Source organism: Salmo trutta, chromosome 4, assembly GCF_901001165.1.
Source record: "Salmo trutta chromosome 4, fSalTru1.1, whole genome shotgun sequence".
Classification (NCBI taxonomy): domain Eukaryota; kingdom Metazoa; phylum Chordata; class Actinopteri; order Salmoniformes; family Salmonidae; genus Salmo; species Salmo trutta.
The window spans coordinates 44577754-44601719 of record NC_042960.1 but is presented as its reverse complement, the minus strand read 5'-3'; the positions used below and the strand labels follow the sequence as shown (position 1 = coordinate 44601719).

The 23966-nt window shown below is 43.5% G+C and overlaps 3 protein-coding genes across 6 annotated transcripts in view; 2 read left to right on the top strand and 1 right to left on the bottom strand.

The window, feature by feature from the left end:
* The window catches only part of LOC115192423 (SUN domain-containing ossification factor), an 87061-nt gene extending 85788 nt beyond the window's left edge, over positions 1–1273 (bottom strand). For 2 of the 4 annotated variants that reach the window (XM_029750913.1, XM_029750915.1), the window contains exon 1: positions 878–1272. In XM_029750913.1, the coding sequence (XP_029606773.1) occupies positions 878–921 (44 nt within the window). In that variant the 5' untranslated portion in view covers positions 922–1272. Of the gene's footprint in view, positions 1–877 lie in introns of all 4 variants that reach the window. The other 2 variants (XM_029750914.1, XM_029750916.1) reach the window with 2 other exon arrangements.
* Positions 1274–2677: 1404 nt separating this feature from the next.
* On the top strand, positions 2678–11984 carry tmed5 (transmembrane p24 trafficking protein 5). Its single transcript, XM_029750912.1, has 4 exons — positions 2678–3014; positions 8138–8235; positions 8335–8518; positions 9693–11984. Exons 1-4 carry the CDS (start codon positions 2838–2840, stop codon positions 9909–9911), a joined length of 678 nt encoding a protein of 225 aa, XP_029606772.1. The 5' UTR covers positions 2678–2837; the 3' UTR covers positions 9912–11984.
* A 191-nt stretch (positions 11985–12175) lies between these two features.
* The window catches only part of LOC115192420 (histone H2A deubiquitinase MYSM1), a 16981-nt gene continuing 5190 nt past the window's right edge, over positions 12176–23966 (top strand). The window contains exons 1-8 of the mRNA XM_029750908.1: positions 12176–12278; positions 22025–22100; positions 22205–22275; positions 22375–22452; positions 22544–22628; positions 22742–22840; positions 22968–23719; positions 23794–23924. Of these exons, the coding sequence (XP_029606768.1) occupies positions 12220–12278; positions 22025–22100; positions 22205–22275; positions 22375–22452; positions 22544–22628; positions 22742–22840; positions 22968–23719; positions 23794–23924 (1351 nt within the window). The 5' untranslated portion in view covers positions 12176–12219. The remainder of the gene's footprint in view (positions 12279–22024; positions 22101–22204; positions 22276–22374; positions 22453–22543; positions 22629–22741; positions 22841–22967; positions 23720–23793; positions 23925–23966) is intronic.

The window sequence follows — 23966 nt, the reverse complement described above, 5'->3', positions numbered from 1 at the left end:
ATTTAAAGTGAATAAATGATGGTTACTAAATAGTAATGGGCAGTCACTAACATCATGGGACATTTATTAATCGTTGTATTCTGTGCTGCTATAGCATTCAACCAAAAAAAATTGAAAACGCTATTTTTCAATAATCGAACCTTAACCGAACTGAAAAAAAACTAATCGCTCAGCAAAATTAAATACTTTCAAAAGTACTGTCAGCCTGATTTGTAAGACTATCAAAGACCCAAATTGAAAGTAAACATTGGCCGTTTATTACATAACCTTTTTTACATGGTGGGGTTGCAAACATTTTTGTTATATCAAAATGGGGAAGTGGGCCAAAAAAAGTTTGGGAACGCCTGCTCTAGATGAACTGCGCAATGTGTGCATTACGCTCACAAAAAGAAAACTAACGAAATGGAATTCAAATAATTAAACCAAGGTCGGTCATTTTGCTAACGTTAGTTGTTTAAAAACTGACATTTCGGTTAATGGTTTAGCACCCTGGGACATGGTAGAAATGCCTACAGCCACTAAAATTCCCTTTGAGACCCATATCTTTTGTGTTTTACGGTAAAAGGACGCCTACATTTATATTTAAAGCCCTTTGGAATACACCTCTTACATTGAATAGTAATAGGTGATATTTTCTCGGGGCAGACAATGCACCGTCGTATACTAGGAATGACCCAGCTAGTCTGGGCTGGCTAACTTCATTTTTTACATATGGGAGGATGGAAGAATCGATTCATCCCACACCACGAAAGGATATGGTCAGAATATCAGCTTTCCAATGCTGCTTTCGAGTAATGTGTCATTTATTCGGCGTAAACATGACAATATCAAGCAAACTTTTCTAGCACACAATGAAAAGAATGAAGATAGGTCTTACCACCACAGGATGAGGCACGCCAACAAAACGCGCAACCGCTTCATTATCTTCCCGCGGGGACCAACATCCTCGCTCTTTTAGGATTGTACTAACCTCTCGTGGCTATACAGTAAACACGAATATGAACTATTATCAAACTGTAATGTTTGTTGCTTATAAAATATAATAAATATTTAGGGGGAGGGTGGCACTTTCCTAAAACTACACTCGATGTAGCTAGCTAGTTGAATTTTCATTCAGTCAACCCTTCGCCGACTCTTTTCTGCGCTAGTTGGCTTCTGTTGCTGTGCTACTCGCCTTCGCTAAGCGCTGCTGTGGTTCTCCCCTCCTCTCGGCCAATAGCATCAGGCAGCGACAGAGAAGTAGTGACGTTCTAAGGCACGGTCCCGCCCATTTCCTCTGCTTGAGCGGAGCTGGGACATGGAACGCGTCTCCTCCGTAAGATAAGAAAATATAAAACCCTGAAATATTTACATCTGATTGTGCAACTTTTCGATTACATTGTTTTGCAATAGGATGAGTAATGAATGATGGTTTGCATTACATCGCAGAGTAACTTCCAAAGACTAAGGGCAGCATATAAGGGATGGCATAGCCTACACAAGAAAATGCCTAGTAGCTAGTTGAGTTGACATTTTTCATGTCATGACCTGACCCTACATAGACGTCTATTTAATAGTTTCCTTATTTTTAGCAAGCCTGGTGTGCAGTTCACTACTACAATTAAAACCAAGAGATCCTTGATCAGATTGCAGTCTTCTTCTCCATCATCGTCATCATCAATTGAAAAATACCTACACCCATGTCTATTTGACATTGATATTGTTGTTCAACAAACAAGTGCCTGTATAGTTAAGTGTCTTTTATCATTCTATAATGTCTTCTCTACGACCAAAGTTATACAAAATAACATAACTGTTCAATATTCACACATGGGCAGACTTGTACTCTTTTCTATCCGTCCTTGCCATATACTAATATATCTGTGTAGCACAAGGAAATATATATTTATTTTTTTATGTAACCTTTGTTTAACTAGGTAAGTCAGTTAAGAACAAATAATTTTTTACAATGACGGCCTACTCCGGCCAAACCCGGACGACGCTGGGCCAATTGTGCGCCGCCCTATGGGACTCAATCACGGCCGGATGTGACACAGCCGGGATATCCAATGTTTATTTCAAGGGGATGCGACTGTACTGATGTTGTAAAGATTAATGCGCTTTTGGAGCAGCGTTGGATGCACAGACATTATATTGAACAGATACTCTAATGTCTTAAAAAATGGAAAGCATTAGGGAAGTGGCAAGAACAGGTGGGACCATTCTTGCCAATGAGCGGGCAGATACACGTGTGAACAACCACAACTGTTTCCACTAATCAGCATTGTCAATATAATACAAATTCATGAAAAAATAGCAAATGCTTGTTATCTTAATTTAAGCCTTGGCATAAGGTTAGCAGTGCAGTTAGAAAATCCTCGCGTGGTGAGCGAAAATAAAAAACCCTCCCCTGCTGGAGAACAGATTTTGTGGCCAGTTGTCCCTCTCGCTTTTCCACTTCCTCTCTGGATGCCGTCAGTTGTTCTTAAACACGCACACACTACATTACCCAGCATGCAACCGAGAAAAGCGCCCTTCTGAGAACTGCCTGTATGAGCTTATTTGTTGTTGTTAAAATTGCCCATAATACACTAGAATGTGTCCCAAATATATTTTTGCACCATTAAATACATTAAATTGTATCAGATAAAATTACATTCCAACTATTTGAGAGAAAATGATGTCCATTCTTAAGGCAAGGTCCTCACATTGCGATTGCCATCTCGTACGGTGAGCTGTCCAACAGATCAGATGTGAGGAGAAGTTAACGAGTATTAGCTAGCACTCGTCTCTTTACGGAGTCAAAATCTATTGTTATTTCCCGCTTGTTCCGTGTGCTGTGAAGACAGCAGGAGACCATGGACGTGGTCCGGGGGTTATTGTGTCTGTTCTCGGTGCTGGTATCTGAGATGTTCATGGTGGCCGCGTTCTCCCAGAGCCTGGACAGCGACTTCACATTTACACTCCCTTCCGGACGGAAGGAGTGCTTCTTCCAGACCATGAAGAAGGACGCGTCGCTGGAGATAGAATATCAGGTTCGAGGGGTTATTATCGGTTGAAAGTGTGAACCAAAAACGTGTACATGAGCAGATACATTTGCTAGAACTCACGAGGGCAGCTTTGTAGACAGTCTACTAATAATATCAACTTGTATTGGTCACATGCTTCGTATACAGGTGAGACTAGAAGTGAAATGCTTACTTACGGGTCCTTTCCAACAATGGGTGGGTATAATTTGTGCAACTTTCCAACAGGAATCTGTTCCAAAGGCTTCGTAAATAACAAGGTTGCCAACAAACAACGCATACAAAGTTGTATAGCGGCAGAATAAGGTACCAGGTAGGGAGTTGGCTATTTCATTAAGGTTTTCACTCACCACGTTTATTCCGAAAAATATCTGTCCTCACTCTGGTTACCTATGGAGAAACATTAAGAATAAGCTACGTGGTGAGTTGATGCCTATTCCCCAGCTAGTTAGCTAGGTGAATTGATCATGCTACTTTGTATGCGTTGTTTGTTGGCAACCTAGTACTTCAAGAGGTTTTTGGAACAGATTCCTGTTGGAACGTTACACAAATTATACCCACCCCTTGGTTATATGCACGGGGTACGAGGTAATATGTACATATAACTAGGAATAAAACTGGCAGATAAACAGTAGCAGCAGCAGATTATGTGATGAGTCAAAAAGTTATTTAGCAGTTTCATGGCTTGGGGTAGATGCTGTTCAGGTCCTGTTAGTTCCAGACTTGGTGCATGGTGCCATGCGTTAGTAGAGAGAACAATCTGACTTGGGTGGCTGGAGTCTTTGACCATTTTTAGGGCCTTCCTCTGGCACCGCCTGGTATAGAGGACCTAGTTGGCAGGGAGCTAGGCCCCAGTGATGTACTGGGCCATATGTACTACCCTCTGTAGTGCTTTGCTGTCGGATGCCAAGCACTTGCCATACCAAGCGGTGAAGCAACAAGTTAAGATGTTCAATGGTGCAGCTGTATAATTTTGTGGATCTGAGGGCCCATGCCAAATCTTTAAAGCTTCCTGAGCCACAGTAGCCATTATGGAATTGCACAGCTGATGCAGCCATTCCAAAATGGCTACGGTGGCTACTGCTAGTTAGCATGAGGACAAAAAGGTCAGTTTTCCGGGAAAACTAGCAGTATTTCAAACTTGTTGTATCAGTGTGGCCATAGGTACAATTTCGAGGAAAGTGGCATATCCAATCCCTGCATTGATGTATGTTTTCTGACCCATATCCCGGCTCCAGGGGTCTTAACGTAACCATGATTGCATTCCGACCTCAGTGCAGCTCAGTGTAAACAACAAGAATAACGTGAGGGTCGGTATCTTCTGGCAATCATTTTACCAGACCGAGCTATAGGCCTTAAAGCTCTTTTCAAAGAAAATTGATATTCCATCGTCGGTCCCTGTTACTCCTCTTTCGTTGCCTAAATGGTGCTCTGCTGATGTGTTTACAATGTTTTCAAATGAAGTAGTGGCCCTGAATGACATCAAATCAATTCAAATGTTATTTGTCACATGCGCTGAATACAACAGGTGTATTACTGTGAAATGCTTACTTACAAGCCCTAAATTATTCTTTGTTGGTTATGAAAATATTTACTAAAGTAAAAATAAATACAATAAAAAGCATAAAAAGTATCACAAAATAACAATGAGGCTATATATGGGGGTACCGGTACCGAGTCAATGTGTGGGGGTACAAGTTAGTCGAGGTAATTTGTTCATATAGGTAGGGGTAAAGTGACTATGCATAGATAATAAATAGGGAGTAGCAGGAGTGTAAAACAAAGGGGGGGGGGGGGGGGGGGTCAATGCAAATAGTCCGGGTGGCCATTTGATTAATTGTTCAGCAGTCTTATGGCTTTAGGGTAGAAGTGGTTAACGGGCCTTTTAGACCTAGACTTGGCGCTACCACTCAGGCCCACCACTGTTGTCATCGGCAAACTTAATGATGGTGTTGGAGTCATGCTTGGCCACGCAGTTGTGGGTGAACAAGGAGTACAGGAAAGGACTAAGCACGTACCCCTGAGGGGCCCCCGTGTTGAAGATCAGCATGGCGGATGTGTTGTTACCTACCCTTACCACCTGGGGGCGGCCCGTCAGGAAGTCCAGGATCCAGATGCAGAGGGAGGTGTTTAGTCCCAGGGTCCTTAGCTTAGTGATGAGCTTTGTGGGCACTATGGTGTTGAACGCTGAGCTGTAGTCAACGAATAGCATTCTCACATAGGTGTTCCTTTAGTCCAGGTGAGAAAGGGCAGTGTGGAGTCCAGTAGAGATTGCATCATCTGTGGATCTGTTGGGGCGGTATGCAAATTGGAGTAGGTCTAGGGTTTCTGGGATAATGGTGTTGATGTGATCCATGACCAGCCTTTCAAAGTACTTCATGGCTACAGGCGTGAGTGCTACGGGTTGTTAATCATTTAGGCAGGTTACCTTAGTGTTCTTGGGCACAGGGGCTATGGTGATCTGCTTGAAACATGTTGGTATTACAGACTCAGACACGGAGAGGTTGAAATGTCAGTGAAGACACTTGCCAGTTGGTCAGCACAAGCTTGGAGTACACGTCCTGGTAATCCTTCTGGCCCTGCGGCCTTGCGAATTTTTACCTGTTTAAAGGTCTTACTCACACAGAGCGTGATCACACAGTCGTCCGGAACAGCTGATGCTCTCATGCATGCTTCAGTGTTGCTTGGCTTGAATCGAGCATAGAAGTAATTTAGCTCGTCTGGTAGGCTCGTGTCACTGGGCAGCTCGCGGATGTGCTTCCCTTTTGTAGTCTGTAATAGCTTGCCACATCCAACGAGCGTCGGAGCCAGTGTAGTATGATTCAATCTTAGTCCTGTATTGACACTTTGCCTGTTTGATGGTTTGTCGGAGGGCATAGCGGGATTTCTTATAAGCTTCTGGGTTAGAGTACTGCTCCTTGGAAGCGGCAGCTCTACCATTTAGCTCAGTGCGGATGTTGCCTGTAATCTATGGCTTCTGGTTGGGGTATGTATGTACAGTCACTTATTGATGAAGCCAGTGACCGATGTGGTGTACTCCTCAATGCCATCGGAAGAATTGTTGAACATATTCCAGTCTGTGCTAGCAAAACAGTCCTGTAGCTTAGCATCTTTGTCATCTGACCACTTTTGTATTGACCGAGTCACTGGTGCTTCCTGCTTTCGTTTTTGCTTGTAAGCAGGAATTAGGAGGATAGAATTATGGTCAGATTTGCCAAATAGAGGGCGAGGGAGAGCTTTGTATGCATCTGTGTGTGGTGTATAGGTGGTCCAGAGTTCTTTTCCCTCTGGTTGCACATTTAACATGCTGGTAGAAATGAGGTAAAACAGAAGTTTCCCTGCATTAAAGTCCCCGGTCACTAGGAGTGCTGCCTCTGGATGAGCTTTTTCCTGTTTGCTTATGGCCGTATACAGCTCATTGAGTGCAGTTTTAGTCCCAGCATCGGTTTGTGGTGGTAAATGGACAGCTACGAAGAATATAGATAAACTCTCTTGGTAGATAGTGTGGTCTACAGCTTATCATCAGATACTCTACCTCAGGCGAGCAAAACCTAGAGATTTCCTTACTATTAGATTTCGTGCACCAGCTGTTGTTTACAAATAGAACAGCCGCCTCCGGTATATCTTGCCGATGCAGCGTAAAACCCGCCAGCCGTATGTTATTCATATCGTCGTTCAGCCACGACTTGATGAAACATAAGATATTACAGTTTTTAATGTCCCATTGGTAGGATATACGTGATCGTAGTTAGTCTATTTTGTTGTCCAACGATTGTACGTTGGCTAATAGGACTGATGTTAAAGGCAGATTACCCACTCGCCGTTGGATCCTTACAAGGCACCCCGACCTACGTCCCTGGTATCTCCGTCTTTCTCCTGTGAATGACAGGGATGAGGGCCTTGTCGGGTGTCTGAAGTAAATCCTTTGCATCTGACTCATTAAAGATAAAATCTTCTTCCAGTATGAGGATTAGTAATCACTGTCCAATTATCTAGAAGCTCTTTTCGGTCATAAGAGACGGTGGCAGAAACATTATGTACAAAATAAGTTATAAATAATGCGAAAACACACACAATAGCACAATTGGTTAGGAGACTGTAAAACAGCAGCCATCTCCTCCGGCGCCATTGTAACACATAGGTGTTTATTTTGTCCATGTGGCAAAGGGCACTGTGGAGGCGACGTAACATATCTCAACATAGAATTTGGTAAAACCTCTTATTTTCTTTGAAATAGGCCTATCTTAACATTTCTGACATTGAGGGATTGTCATACCATCACTGTAGTCGACTTCTAAGTTCCCTATTGTTGTGTCTACCACCATAGACAAGCTATCTCTGTGGCATGCTGGAACCCAACCTCTGCCCTTGGAGTGAAAACAAAACGTTGATAATGTCCTTAGTTTGTGGCGCTGCTCAGTTCTAAGTTCTTCATGGCCTCTGTTGAATGTCTGTTTTGAAATACTAATAACTAGACATTTTGTAATTCAGTTTGGAAACCTTGACATTCTTTGCCCCCAAACAACAGAGCAGACAGAGATGTGGAAATGCTGAAGGGCGTTACCATGGTAACAGAGTGATGCTGAGACTCATATCTGGCACTTAAAAATGTTGATTAAAGTTAAACCATACATCTCTATGCACAAGGACTAGTTAACAATTTCCACAGAAAATGTTACAAGAACAAATTTACTTGAAGAACAATGCAGATGCAAAGTTTGGTAAAAGAATGACTGTTTGTGCCATTTGTTCTGTCATTCTGTTACCAAACTTTGCATTGTTCTTCAAGTAAATATGTTTTTGTAAAATGTACAGTGGAAATTGTTATAACTAGTCCTTGTGCATAGAGTGATAAGGTTTGTTTAACTCTGGACATTTTTAAAAGTGAAAAATCTGAGTCTCCACATCACTCTGTTACCGTGAAATTGCCCTGAACTAATGATGAAACTGTAGAGAAACCGACACCAGGAAGGAACTGGTTTCTTTACTTATGTCTTGTATGGACATCACACATTGTGAAGCTATCTGTTTATTCTGATACTTTTCAGCAGCGGCTCTCTGACATGTCTCTCTCCTCACTCGTCTCGTCTCTCCTCTCACCCATCTTACTTGTCTCATCTGTGTGTCCTCAGGTGTTGGATGGAGCAGGTCTGGACGTTGACTTCAGCCTGTCCTCTCCTACTGGACACGTTCTGTACAGTGACCACCGCAAGTCAGACGGAGTACACACGTAAGACACACACACGCACACCACCACGCAAGTGTGTAATACACACTCACATGGAGGACACACTCTCTCTCTTACACTCTCCCGGTGTGTTTCCTTTAGTGTAGAGACAGAGGACGGAGACTACATGTTTTGTTTTGACAACTCGTTCTCGGCAGTGTCGGAAAAGATCATTTTCTTCGAGCTGATCATGGACAACATGGAACAGGAAGGGGAGGAGCCAGAGGACTGGAAGGAGTACATCCATGGGACTGACATGTTGGACATGAAGCTGGAGGACATCATGGTGAGGGGCCGTGCTTATACTACACCAAGGCACTTATAGGCTATATACCTTATGGGCCTTGATCAGCCGTAGGTCACTATATAGGGGTTCGGGCGCCATTTCGGACACTCCCCTAGAAGACATGGTTAGGAAGCATGCATCGCTTTTATATGGAACAGGACACATGTAAGAGTTCATCTGTAGCACGTCATGCGAGGGGGTGCGATTTCACACACATTTCAGAATTCACACGTTCTTCGTTTTTTGAATGTGATACTGGATAATCAAAAAAGAATCCCTGTGTAAATTAGATTAGTAATGGTAGAGTGGTGTATTGTAGGGCTGGGACGTTAGTATCGTGGCAAGGAAACAAAGCACCAAGCAGATTTAACTTCTTTAGGAAAACAGGCCTAATGTTGGAAACAAACATCATTATGTTGTCATCCAGAGTCACATGTATTTATTTTCCAAGCTATATCACACTATTTTACAAACAGCAGGTTTTTAAAGGACCAAAGAGTTCAGTCTGCTTCAGGTTTTCATTTTTGCCATGGTAATAATGTGATACTGGTATCGTCCCGGTCCTAGTGTATTTTGTGTGACAAGGCAGGCAGAAGCTGTCTCGTCTTGAGGCCTGCTGTCTGTTGACATTGGTGTTTTGTCTGTCTTTCTGAAGTAGAGATTGCTGGCATTACAACACGTCAGCTCACAGAGCACACAACTACACAGGTGGTGTCACTTTGACACAGCACGCACACTGCCAATACAACGGCATAAGGTCAGAGAGGCCGAGCACCACAGCCATCAATGTCACAACAATAACCACACACGCTCCTGAAAGCAGAATGATTTGATCTTTATACCAGACCCCAACCCCGTGTATCAGGACACGGGCGTCAGTTGGTCAGGGACAGGAAGTGTAAAGTACAACTGTGGAGGAAGTCGTGTTTGTCCTTTTGAGGACTCACCGACATGGTGGCTTTGTTAACATGCACCCACCCCTTCCCCCATCCTGTTACCTTGTCTCCAGGGACCTCTCCAGTAGGGAATATCACTGCGTCAGTCAACATACATCATCTCTATTCTCCTGAAGTCTGGTCTACTCTGTATTGTTGGATTCTAGTTCCAAGATGCTTCTATGACTAATCAGAATAACCCAAACCACTACCAACCTCTTTCTCCCTCTGCTCTCCAGGACACCATCAACAGTGTTAAAGCCCGGCTGGGGAAGAGCCTTCAGATACAGACGCTGCTCAGAGCCTTCGAAGCCCGCGACCGCAACATACAAGAGTCCAACTACAACCGGGTCAACATGTGGTCCATGACCAACATGCTGGTGATGGTGCTGGTGACGGGGGTGCAGGTCTACCTCATCCGCTCGCTGTTCGACGACAAGAGACACACACGCACGTAACAACCCGCCCACTGGGAGGGGTCAGGGAGGGACGGGCAGCTCTGTCTGGATCAGCCAGCCAATAGGGAGTGGGGACTGGTGGTGAAGATGCGACCGTAACTCATAGGTTTTTATGTACAACATGCACTCACATACATCACACAACCTTAGACACAAATACCTACCCGTCCAGTCTCTTCATCTGCTCTGTCTATCTAAAAATCCGTGGAGGGTGAGACACCAGCCAGACCTTCAGAGTCATTGGCTTTTAAAAGCGAGCATAACGAACAAGTGTTTACCATTAATATGGTAATGTGACCTCTCAACTTTGTCTTCCAGACACTGAGGTGAGACTGTCCTGTCCGTGTCACATCTTTCAGTCTTCGATCTGTAAGTCATGTTGCCAAGCCTTTTACTCGAGTAGGTAATTGATATACCTTTAGAGATTCTGATTTAGCAGTCTGTGCCATACTACCAAAACTTTGCCTTCCAAACCGTGGCTGAAGTGGACAGCATGTGCACGCACACACACCCTTTCACTCTCTTTCAGATACACTCACAATCTCTTACCCACACACTCACACATTTCTTCATAGAAACATCTGCTGCATGCCAGTGCCAGCCCTCCTTTCTCTGGCTGGCCTTTCGGCTGCTTGGTGAGTAGAGTAGAGGAGAGTAGAGTAGGGGAAAGGGAATAGTTTCTTCCGTAACCCTCTAAATCACTGCTGTACTCTTCCACTCCCTCCTACACCTGACATCCTCCTATAACTCATGTCCTGATGGTCTAATGTCAGACTTAGTGCCAACAGGCGAGTCTGGTTTCAGTCATACAGGCTGATGAGATGAGAATGACCGCATTCTATTTCTAACAACTACACCCTGCACCTCATTGGGGCAGAGAAGGTTACGGGAGAAGGGTTGCTTGGGACTGAATGCGGTTGGGAGATCTACTAATTGACTTATTTGGCTTTATTTTGTAGGTTGTCCAATAGTGTATATGACAGAGCTACAAACTTACACACTTGTGGTTGATACACTGATATGTGCCAAGATTTTGGAGCAGCCAAACAAGTTGTCTGATTGCTCTGTAAATGCTCCCTATATTACAGAAATGTTCCTATAAATAGTCACTGTGCTGCTGTGTTGAGTAACACCCCATCTTGTGGCTGGACAGTGAACTGCTCACATGACTATCTCACCTTTAGGACTTGCTTTTACATGTTTTATTTTTTTTTATTTAACCTTTTATTTAACTAGGCTAGTCAGTTAAGAACATTCTTATTTACCATGATGGCCTACTTTGGCCAAATCCAGATGATGCTGGGCCAATTGTGCACCACCCTATGGGACTCCCAATCACGTTCGGATGTGATACAGCCTGGATTCAAACCAGGTACTATAGTGAAGTCTCTTACACTGAGATGCAGTGCCTTAGACCGCTGCGCCACTCGGGAGCCCGGCTTTCAACCTATCCCTGCTTTGAAATATGAAAAGTTACAGTGATGCAGTATCCACTCTCTTTTACAATGAAAGAATAACAACATAAAATAAGTGATGTTTGAGGGGTCTTGCACTGTGCTATTATGAGCCCCCTCTCAGTTACAGCTACTCAAACCATTGGGCGAGTTAGTTTTGCATAGCATGGTGCCCCGGATGGACAGAGTTGATGTATTTTAGACCATTTCATTAGTCCTTAAGTTACACCTACACCGGGCCATGCCAAAATAACTCGCCCATTGTAATGGGTTGTATTGCCACTGCCTCTCTCTGCCCACCATTTTGTGTCATTTGTAGTTTAGCTGATGCTCAAACAAGCATCACATTGGGTGATTTTAATAAGTAAAATTAAGAATGTTTTTCATCCACAGAATTTCACTGTTCTGTTCCAACGTTTTTGTTCCTTTCTGAACAAGACAATATTATCTTTTGAAGAACAGACTCAACTCTTACCCTAGAGACAAGTTGTTTAGGATAAGGTGTTTTATTTTACTCATCTGATGGAACAAGGAGAGGAGAAAATATTCTGGGATATTTATCAGAATAATGTTCTGTAGATGTAAATGTGTAAATTAAACAATCCTGCTTTTCTGAACATGTCACGTTGTTTCCTTTGACTTCAAATGGGTGGTAGGTTGATGAGAAACTTTAGACAGATCCAGCACTTGTTATACAATATTTAATTTATCAGTGGTAATGAAGAGATGACGAAAGCAAAACATTGTTTAAAAGTGACTACATCACTCACCACTTGGTGTCGCTGTCGAGGAATCATGTCGGTATTCTGAATGAGTACACTCTTGCCCCCTTGTTTGAAATTTGGCTAGCCAACATGGCGGACGAGCTGGATGTCGTTGATATCGAAGGAGACGAATATGATCCTGATTTAGGGTAAGAGCGTTTTTCTCTGATGGGCTAAAATTAATATACAGTTTAGATATTTGGGCGATTCAATGAATCAGAGCCATTTAAATAACCCATTTGAAACTCAATAGGCATGGCTAGCACGGTAGACTAGTTAGACGTAGCTAGCTAACGTTAACTAGCTGATTTCGACAACAGGGTTGTTCAGCTTTTTCAGACGGTTATTCGAGCTATACTGAATAAAAATAAACGCAATGTAGGTCCCATGTATTTTGAGATAAAATATCTTATGTTCCATACGCACAACCCATGCTACCCCATTTGGTTCACAGCAACAAAAAACATGTTTTCAAATACAATTGTCTGCTTGTATTAGTCAATTACATAACTACATTTTAAGAAAAGTACATGTCTAAATATTACTTTTCAACATTGCCTGCTCCTGAGAGTTCTCCCCATATTGGGTAGTAAGTGGAAACGCCAACTTGAAGTTTCACATGTACATCCAGTGAAATAAGTATCATTGTTCTGTGGTAATATTGTAGGGCTTCCCTCGTGCCCCTTTTCATGACAGTGATAGTAGCCCTGTGAGTGCTAGGTAGATACCGACCAACAACACAAACAGACTGTATAGCTACAAGTAGTAGTGGCGTTATACTAAACAAATTAAAGGGGAACTGCACCTGCTGATTTGGCCTCATTTTTGGGCTTGCTCCTCAACAAATGCTGGCGGCCATGACAGAATCCAAATGTGAGTTGGCTGGGGGGGTGTCCTTGCCACCACAAAGACACCCATCTTTCAGAACCCTGCCCTTTCCTCCACTCAATCACAACAAACTAACCCCCTGCAGGTTGAGTTCAATAACTACAGGCAGCTAGATGTATGGTGAGTTGAGTAACACTCAACTCCTGGTCGCAGGATTTGCTAGTAACAACATTGTCACCATCAGTCGATTCTTGTAAAAAATGGTCAATTCTGAGAACGCTTTGTCTTGTACAACTGCGGTCCTTCCGCGGGGTGCTGAAATTCATTATTTTAATAAAAACTTATCGAATACAACCACCATTTGTGTTGCTCAACTCAGCGTGCATGTGTCAATTGAATCATTTGTGCCTCGTGTTGCTCGTACGTAAACTGAGATTCAGTTGGCACATGAAGTGAAATGGAATCGAGAGCACAATGATCAGGCTGGTTCCACCAGGCTAGGTATGCCCTGGACATTATGTCTAAGAAGTACAAAATAAGCAACAAATAATGTCACTTTACATCGATTATGTTTACAATTGTGTTATCAAATGTATCAAAGTAATAAAGTGTTTTACCTTCTGTATTTGTACAAATGATGAGCCTGTGAAAGCTGTTGCCGCTGACAGGTGAACATTGCTGGCCAGATACTTGCCAACTTGTGGATGACTTTTCAATTCATAGGAATGCTCACAGTGAGCGCATGTCTGCATGATGCTGATGAGGGCTCCCTTGCTGTTTTTCTAAAATGGTGTTGACTGGTAAATTTAATTTGGTTCTAAAGAAAGGACAGTACTTTTTGCTAATGCCCTTCACAACCCAAATGACTGTACAAGTTGAATCTGCTTGTCTGAGGAATTGACCTACTTTTCACATAACACACATTACCTGTCGTTGCTGAAGCCATCTGTGTCATGAGGGCAGTAACACTATCAGAGGCCTCATGATGGAGTGTCCTTTTCATAGGATTCGAGGGAGACTGGCAACAACATGTACTTGTTCACGCATGACACTTATTCTGAGGTCTTTCCTGACAAGCTGTGAAAATAGCAAGTGAACAGTGAATTAAATCATTTTTAGAGGTCGCTAAACTATTGCAATCACATTGCTGGACATGTTTTGATACCCACCTTCGCTCCTTTTGGTAGATCCCGGCAATCCATTCATGACCAGGGGATCAATCCTGCACCTAACTGTGCACTTTGTCTAACAGGAAGAACTGGGTCAACGATTGTCATCATCCCTAAATTATAAACATAGCTCGAGAAATAATGTAATCTCGTTTGGAAGATAATTCTATGCTTCACAGATCTAGACTGACTGGCGCCAGATTGGATTAGATTCAGGCCGGTGATGCCGTTACACTATGCAACCAACTGTGACATGTTTTGCTATGGCCCTGGGTTGGTTTGAGTTTGTTTCTGCTAGTTAGTACACTGTTGTAGTCACACATGAATGAACTAGTACCACCATAGCTGCATCAAACATGTATTTGTGCTCTAGACATGGGTTGCACCTCAGTGGATATTCTGATTGTTTAGTCTGAATTACACTAATTTAGTGGCATGGAAATATGATGACATTGGTAAAGGAGGCAAATAATTACTTGGAAACAACTTTGCCATATTATGATGTCAAATTTACTTTAGTGAGATGTCAGTGTTGCCATTAACTTTACTGTTACTAGCAAAGTTCATTAAAAAAAATTGCTAGTACTGCTAACATTAGCTATCTTAAATACAGTTGTCCCTGCCATCTTTGTTATCTGGCTAAAGTTATACTGCATCTAAAGTCAATTTAGCGACATCACAATCATGACAAAAGATTTTCAACTAATTATTTGCCTTTTGAAATGTTTCCTAGCCAAATCCGAGTTGTATTGAGGTAGGCTTACATTAGCTAGCTAGTTAGGGATAACTATTATCAAGGTATACATAACCAGCAGTCTATGACCTAGCTATCGGTATACTCACCACCACTGGGGACCAACAAACTCCAACCACTTATTCCGCATGATAAGGGTCCTTCGGCAGGGCATGCAAACCATAGTTGGTCAATCTGTATAGGGCTTTTCAGTCTCAAACGGTCGTGATCCTTTAAACGTGTTGAAGGCGATGAAACAATGGAGCGACAATTCAATGAGGGGTTTGTTCATCTGGGCCAGATTACCACGGCAGGAGGAGTTTAAACCGGGTAAAAAATGATTGCTGGGCTGCCTCCCAGGTGTGAGCCAGGTGCCCCTCTGGCCAACGGCGAAGTCAGCTCTAAAAGTAATTGCTTTTCATAAAAACACTTTGTCTGTCTTCCCAATGAAAGCTAGTTTGAAAATTCTAACATTTATTTTATGGAAAAGACGATTCACCTAGCTGCCTTATTGACAACATGACCAAGCGACGCAGATGACTGTTTAATTTGAGAAGAGCGCTCCCCCCTCCCCGCTTTTGCCTGACGACGTGACGTGTGTGGAGGTGACTACTACGCTCCTCCTCCCAGACGCTCCCACTAGGTTCACTCACGCGCGGGTGGTCTTTGCCACCGGATCTTCTCTTGACCTTATACAGGGTGGGTCAACTCCCACTGCGCGTTGTATGCCTGGATTATCCTGCGGTATGAGCCTCTTTCCCAATGAGGTGGCCTCCCTGTCTTCCTACCCTAAACTGAGTTGGCAGTGGAGCCCTGAGCTCCGATTGATCAACCCAGGTCACCCCTCTTGGTCTATCCCTGCTTGCCACAGAGGTTAGCTCACTCCTTCCTACTGTTAAAACTTCATGGGTAGTTTGTAACAAGGTATACCACGCGTCAACGAGCAATTCAATATTTATTTATATTCCGCTTTGAACTATTTTAGTGTGGCCTGGCTCTTACTGCGTGTTATCTCGCCGTTCACGCTGGACCCGTTCAGCCACAGGGTTATACAATTTTGATAAGCATGGCATCATCTCAGACACTCTTGCTAGCAGCTGGTCCTCCCTTTCTAGTTGACTGGACAACACCCTCACGGGTGAGTCACACTCGCTACGTCCCGGGTATAGAGTTTCAGCTAAAACTAATTTCTTGAAATTACTTCTTAGCTGAAAGCAGGGGTTCGGCACTTCGTCTGAGTAAGGGAAACCATAGATACTCAGTACTCATTTTGTGTGCTTTTTACATAGTTACCCTCAAGCTCCCTTGTGATTTCATGCTCGTGCCCACAATATGTTCTGGCCGTGGGCCACCTAAGGTGAACCCCCTGAGCCTATAGTTGTTCAAATGAAATTGTAAGTCACATGCACAGAATGCTTACTTACAAGCCCTTAACCAACAATGCTTTAAGAAGTTAAGAAAAATAAGTGTTAATTAAAAAATGGAAAATAAAAGTTACAAATAATTATAGAGCAGCAGTTAAATAACAACAGTGAGGCTATATACAGGGGCTACTGGTACAGAGTCAATGTGCGGGGGCACCGGTTAGTCCAGGTAATATACATGTAGGTAGAGTTAAAGGGATTGTGCATAGATAATAAACAGAGTGGCAGCAGCGTAAAAGAGGGATCTGGGTAGCCCTTTGATTACCTGTTCAGGAGTCTTATGGCTTTGGGTAGAAGGTGTTAAGAAGCCTTTTGGACCTAGACTTGACACTCCGGTACAGCTTCCCGTGCGGTAGCAGAGAGAACAGTCTATGACTAGGGTGTCTGGAATCTTTGACAATTTTTAGGTCCTTCCTCTGACACCGCCTGGTATAGAGGTCCTCGATGGCAGGAGCTTGGCCCCAGTGATGTACTGGGCCGTACGCGCCCCTCTGTAGTGCCTTGTGGTCTGAGGCCGATCAGTTGCCATATCAGACAGTGATGCAACCAGTCGGGATGCTCTCGATGGTGCAGCTGGAGAAGCATTTGAGGATCTGAGGACACATGCCAAATATTTTCAGTCTCATGAGGGAGAATAGGCTTTGTCGTGCCCTCTTCACGACTGTCTTAGTGTGTTTGGATCATGATAGTTTGTTGGTGATGTGGACATGAAGCAAGTCAAAGCTCTCAACCTGCTCCACTACAGCCCTGTCGATGAGAATGGGGGCGTGCTCAGTCCTCCTTTTACTGTAGTCCACAATCATCTCCTTTGTCTTGATTAGAGGTCGACCGATTAATCGGAATGGCCGATTTAATTAGGGCCGATTTCACGTTTTCATAACAATCGGAAATCGGTATTTTTGGGCGCCGATTTGGCCTATTTATTATTTTTTTTCTTTTTTTTTTAGACCTTTATTTAACTAGGCAAGTCAGTTAAGAACACATTCTTATTTTCAATGACGGCCTAGGAACGGTGGGTTAACTGCCTTGTTCAGGGGCAGAACGGCAGATTTTTACCTTGTCAGCTCGGGGATTCAATCTTGCAACCTTACGGTTAACTAGTCCAATGCTCTAACCGCCTGCTTTACATTGCACTCCATGAGGAGCCTGCCTGTTATGCGAATGCAGTAAGAAGCCAAGGTAAGTTGCTAGCTAGCATTAAACTTATCTAATAAAAAACAATCAATCAATCATAATCACTAGTTAACTACACATGGTTGAGGATATTACTAGTTTATCTAGCCTGTCCTGCGTTGCATATAATCGCTTAGGTACACGTTGCTCCAACGTGTACCTAACCATAAATATCAATGCCTTTCTTAAAATAAATACACAAGTATATATTTTTAAACCTGCATATTTAGTTAATATTGCCTGCTAACATGAATTTCTTTTAACTAGGGAAAATGTGTCACTTCTCTTGCAACAGAGTCAGGGTATATGCAGCAGTTTGGGCCGCCTGGCTCGTTGCGAACTGTGAAGACTATTTCTTCCTAACAAAGACAGCCGACTTCGCCAAACGGGGGATGATTTAACAAAAATGCATTTGCGAGAAAAGCACAATCGTTGCACAACTGCACCTAACCATAAACATCAATGCCTTTCTTAAAATCAATACACAGAAGTATATATTTTTAAACCTGCATATTTAGCTAAAAGAAATCCAGGTTAGCAGGCAATATTAACCATGTGGAATTGTGTCATTTTGGGTTCATTGCACGCAGAGTCAGGGTATATGCAACAGTTTGGGCCGCCTAGCTCGTTGCGAACTAATTTGCCAGAATTTTACGTAATTATGACATAACATTGAAGGTTGTGCAATGTAACAGCAATATTTAGATTTAGGGATGCCACCTGTTAGATAAAATATGGAACGGTTCCGTATTTCACTGACAGGAAAAACGTTTTGTTTTCGAGATGATAGTTTCCGGATTCGACCATATTAATGACCAAAGGCTCGTATTTCTGAGTGTTATTATGTTATAATTAAGTCTATGATTTGATAGAGCATTCTGACTGAGCGATGGTAGGCAGCAGCAGGCTCGTAAGCGTTCATTCAAATAGCACTTTTGTGCGTTTGCCAGCAGCCCTTCGCAATGCATTGAGCTGTTTATGACTTCAAGCCTGTCAACTCCCAAGATGAGGCTGGTGTAACCGATGTGAAATGGCTAGCTAGTTAGCCGGGTGCGCGCTAATAGCGTTTCAAACGTCACTCGCTCTGAGACTTGGAGTAGTTGTTCCCCTTGCTCTGCATGGGTAACGCTGCTTCTAGGGTGGCTGTTGTCGATGTGTTCCTGGTTCGAGCCCAGATAGGAGCGAGGAGAGGGACGGAAGCTATACTGTTACACTGGCAATACTAAAGTGCCTATAAGAACATCCAATAGTCAAAGGTATATGAAATACAAATGGTATAGGGAGAAATAGTCCTATAATTCCTATAATAACTACAACCTAAAACTTCTTGCCTGGGAATATTGAAGACTCATGTTAAAAGGAACCACCAGCTTTCATATGTTCTCATGTCCTGAGCAAGGAACTTAAACGTTAGCTTTTTTCCATGGCACATATTGCACTTTACTTTCTTCTCCAACACTTTGTTTTTGCATTATTTAAACCAAATTGAACATGTTTCATTATTTATTTGAGGCTAAATTGATTTTATTGATGTATTATATTAAGTGTTCATTCAGTATTGTTGTAATTGTCATTATTACAACAACAAAAAAAGGCCGATTAATCGATATTGTCTTTTTTTTGGTCCTCCAATAATCGGTATCGGCATGGAAAAAGCATAATCGTCCGACCTCTAGTCTTGATCACATTGAGGGAGAGGTTGTTGTCCTGGCACCACATAGCCAGGTCTCTGACCTCCTCCCTGTAGGCTGTCTCATCGTTGTCGGTGATCAGGCCTACCAAAGAGGGGTCTGGAGTTGTGCCTGGCCATTCAGTCGTGAGTACAGGAGGGGACTGAGCACGCACCCCTGATGGTCCCCGATGTAATGCTACTTTTCTTCTTTAGCACTTCATTCAACAAATAATGTAACTAGTTAATGAGAACCAGTAACATGTCTCTTTTGGTTCCACAGTTTCACAACTGCTGGATTTTATAGTAAAAAAATAATATATATATATTTATTTATTTAAAAAATATATATATTTTATACCCCCCCCCCTTTTTTGCCCAAGTCCATGCCTCCTTTCACTACAGCCACACAACACTTTCTCCCCCCAACACGTGACATTTAAGAAAAGTTATGTAACACAGTAGCTGTGTTCGAATACCCATACTAACATACTGTATACTACATACTTAATTAGTACATACTACATGCTATTAGTTCATTTTAGTATACTGTAAACAAACGGTATCCTTTCAGTTGAGCATACTAGCGCCTCATCTGTCTACCGGAAGTTGATGCTGTTGCTATGCAACCTCTTGCTAGCTTGTTAGTGTAACAAATTACTAGCTAGACATTTTACTACTTCGGGTGTGTTCTTAAATTCAATCTGGAGTGCCAGAGTGCGCTCTGGGCATTCGAAAATTCAGAGCGTTTCGCTCTCGGAGCGCACACTGGACACTCGGGCCAAGGAGTATCCAATTCTGTCCTTACAACGGCAGTCAAGCACCCAAGCTAACGTTGGCTAACTTGCTAGCTACTTCCAGACACAAATGAGAGAACATTTCACTCTGACCATTTTACTCACCCTAGCAGAGCTGGTTAGGCATTTTTCATGTTATCCAGAGTGTTGGTGACTGTAACTGTGCTGCTGGCAACAATTTAATTATGCCTTTTTGCCGACGTTTACTGACACCGGCCATATTCAATGGGTGTTGAGCGCTCGTAAATGCATCAGTTATTCTGCGCTCTGGTACCCTCAGACGAGAGTGCTCTGAAATCAGTGTAGATAGCCAGAGTGAATTTACGAAAGCACCTGAATGTCCATTGAGAACGCACAACGACTATACAGCTAAGCTAAGGATGATCAAGTCAATAAACGTTGGGTAGTTAGTTAGATAGCATATAGTTAATATACTGACAGGTTTGATGTATTAGTAGCCAACTAACGTTAGGTAGCTAGCTAACATACCGGTACATACTGCTGTAATGATATGCTATGTGGTTCATAAGGACAGTGTAGCTAACAAATTGTCAGCCAACAACGTGTAAGGTAACTTATTTAAAAAGTCATTACTTTATTACATTGCTCAACATTTTCTTAACATTTGTCATAATTAGTTAAAGCAATGAATTTGTATTTGCTCTCGTTGGACTTCGGCTGCATATTTTCTGCCATTTTCTTCAAATCTGAAAATGTTGTGAAGCCACGCCCATTTTCTGAAGAATTGCATTATGGGCCCTAAAAGCACGGAAATAGTATCCATTGCTTGTATACTTTGCATTTTTCGAATGTAGTATGACATCCGGGAACTTTTGGCATGCTAACTATATCCATACTATGACTAATAAACATACTATATACTCAATTTAAGTCACAAATAGTACGGTTAGTATGAGTATTTGAATACACATTGGTTCCTTTGTAGGTGACGACAATCCGTGGTGTCATCTGCTTCATGGCCCATGTGCCATCAGGCAACTCTACCAACTCCATCCCAGGGACGAGGCTTGGCGTTGGTGTCGCCATATTATACGAGGGCGGAGGATCATCTGCATACAGTCTACCCGCACCCGTCATTTCCTCTCTGCCTTTGACGGGGTCTTGCTGCTTGTGGTCGAGGCCTCTTCCTGTCCTTCCGCATTTTCTTGTTCTTGTCTCCGTGTTACCAGAGTTCTGTCTGGGGACTGGAGGAGTCATCAGGTCATATTGACTAGGTTCATTCACAACATGTGCCATTGCCCGGTTCAACCCAGGCCAGCGTAATAGAACTCCCTTAATGAAGGGAAGCGAAGTGGGCAGAGGAGCGATTTGCACGCGGAGCTTGGCAAATGGGGGCATGATTAATTCAAAACCAACCTTCATTTACTCGTTGTGACACACTGAGGTTCCAAACTCTGTTTTAGACGAGACTGACTGTGACAAATTATCTTTATTTAACTTTTTAGTAAATTTTGACACTAGAATAAATGTTTGACTCATATCGATGCCACATAGACCGTTTTCAAAGGGATCCGTTGTTTTTTAGAGGCAGTCGTTATTTAAATGTCTTACCTGTGAGGAAATGTGTAACCTATTTGGACACCGGGTCCCCACAATTTCCCACGCTAACCACAGGGCTCATCTCACGGTCTCCATTTCCCTACGTGGGAGAATTGTGAACCGTAGGTCGGGATTTTTTTAACCTGGTTAACATTACATGTACATTGAACAACACAGGCTTTTTGTCATGTTTTATTAATTCAGTATAACAAAACATTCACGAGGAAGTTGTCTCTTACAATGGGGGTCAATGGGAAAGAGTGTTTGTTTCGTGGTCGAGGGGAGTTCCTGCTTATGACGTGAACATCGACTCGTAGTCCACGTGAAACCCAACATCCATGACACGCCCACTCCAGTGTCTGCTGCAGTGGATGATGATTTTTCTCCAGATCAATCAGAAACTCCTGCTTTTCTGACTTTTATCCTCCATTCATATATAATAGAGACTAACCTATCCCCTAGCCAACATTTCGATTTTCCTGCTTTTCTATGTTCTATTTGTGAGAGTCGTGCATAGCTAATAACTATAATTCCTATTTCAGGGACTTCGGTGACAGAGCAGCGCTACTCCAGAACCAGTACATGCAGTCAGCATGGAAGACCAATACTGGCGCCCTAGTAAGAAGTGTTGCTACTGAAGAAATATGATGCAATGGAATTTAAGTGGGTACTCTGTGTATTGGTCTGCATGTGTGTGTTGACTCTCTTTCTCTCCTCTATAGCCGTGGGAACTGGACCGCTCCATCAGTGCAGAGAACAGAGAAGTGATCGAGAACATGCTGATGGAAGAACAGTATCCTTCCCATGGACCATAGATACACCCCTGGTCAGATTTGAATGTGTGTTTGTCTGTCTTGATATATGATGTGTTCTAGTCCTTAAGCACCACTAGGTATTATCTGACAGGTAAAGAGATGCCTGAGAGTGTGTGGGCCAACGCTCCAACTAACCCTAAACCCAAATTGAAGAGGTTAGTCAGGTTTCCTTGTGTGTGAACTCTTCTGGACATATTGTGTTTTTTCCCGTCTGACGTGATACTGTGACTGCCGTGTTGTCCCCAGGTCTCCAGCCAAGTCCTCAGCTTCAGGCTCCTCGACAGCCACTCGCTGGTCTCAGCAGGAGAAGGTGCTGTTTGAGACAGGACTGGTATGACCCTCTCCTTTCCCCTCTCCTTTCCCCTCTCCTTTCCCCTCTCCTCTCCTCTCCTGTCTCATTGATCTTAAATGACTCCTTACTTTCTATATGCCCTGAACCCGCAGGCTCAGTTTGGCCGTAGATGGACTAAGATCTCCAAGCTGGTAGGCAGCCGGACCGTTTTCCAGGTGAAGAGCTACGCCAGACAGTACTTCAAACACAAGGTAACACTGTCCTCTAGTCTACACCTCTCCCAGCTCAACCAACCAGGCTATATTTGAGATATCCTCCAGTCTCTGTCCTCTCTCATCATCCTCTCACCATTTGTCTCCCCCTCCTCTCTGCCTGCAGGCTAAATCAGAGGGCAATACTACTGCTGTGGCGCCCCCTACAGCCCCGGTGGTGTTAGGCCATGTCCCAGAGACAGGCTCAGCATTCTCCACCTCTGGCCTGTCTGTCCCCAGCCATCTGTCAGCTCTGACCAACGTTGTCCGGATAGAGAGACTGGGTGACGAAGAGGAGGAGGAGGTGGACATCACTGATGACCTCAGCGATGAGGGAGGGAGTGGAGCAGGAGTTGGAGTGATAGGAGAAGAAAATGGACGAGAAAACAGAAGGATTGAGGGGAAGGGAGAGGACCTTCAGGCAGGAGTTAATACTGAGACATGTGAGCCTGGAGCCCCAGAGGAGCTGGACAACCAGGGAGAGACCTACCAGGACCAATCCAACAAGACACTCCCCAGGCTGGGAGAGACTGATCAGGAGCAGCCTAACTGTAGCCCTCCATCCTCTCTCACAGCCCCCTCCCCCTGCCTAGCAGAGCAGGCCCCCAGTGGACAGTGTGAGGGGGGCACTGCTGACCCCCAGAGGGACCCGGTAGAGTCTGGAGAGGAGACAGGGGGGCCTAGGTGGACAGAGGCAGGGGAGGGGGATGAGTCTGAAGAGGAAGAGGAGGAGCTTAAATACCCAGAGCAGGAAGTGGAGCTGGACCCGGCAACCATCACAGAGGAGGAGAAACAAGCTATCCCAGAATTCTTTGAGGGACGACCATCCAAAACCCCAGGGAGATATCTGAGGATCAGGAACTACATCCTGGACCAATGGTACACACACACACAACCAATCAGAGACATCAAGGTTTAATTTTCAACATGCTTTTTGTGTGTGTTTGTCTCAGGTTGAAGAGTAAACCCAGGTACTTGAACAAGACGTCAGTGCGTCCTGGCCTGAAGAACTGTGGAGATGTCAACTGTATTGGCAGAATACACACCTACCTGGAGTTGATAGGAGCCATCAACTTCAACTGTGGTAACTAGGACTCACTTCCTGTGTGTCATTAATTGTCTCTTT

What these genes read in the sequence shown, in the direction of transcription:
- tmed5 (XM_029750912.1), top strand. Translation starts at nt 2,838, where the DNA reads ATGGACGTGGTCCGGGGGTTATTGTGTCTGTTCTCGGTGCTGGTATCT. An exon ending in CGCTGGAGATAGAATATCAG is followed by an intron (nt 3,015 to 8,137) that starts GTTCGAGGGGTT and finishes GTGTGTCCTCAG; the next exon opens with GTGTTGGATGGAGCAGGTCT. An exon ending in TGAAGCTGGAGGACATCATG is followed by an intron (nt 8,519 to 9,692) that starts GTGAGGGGCCGT and finishes TCTGCTCTCCAG; the next exon opens with GACACCATCAACAGTGTTAA.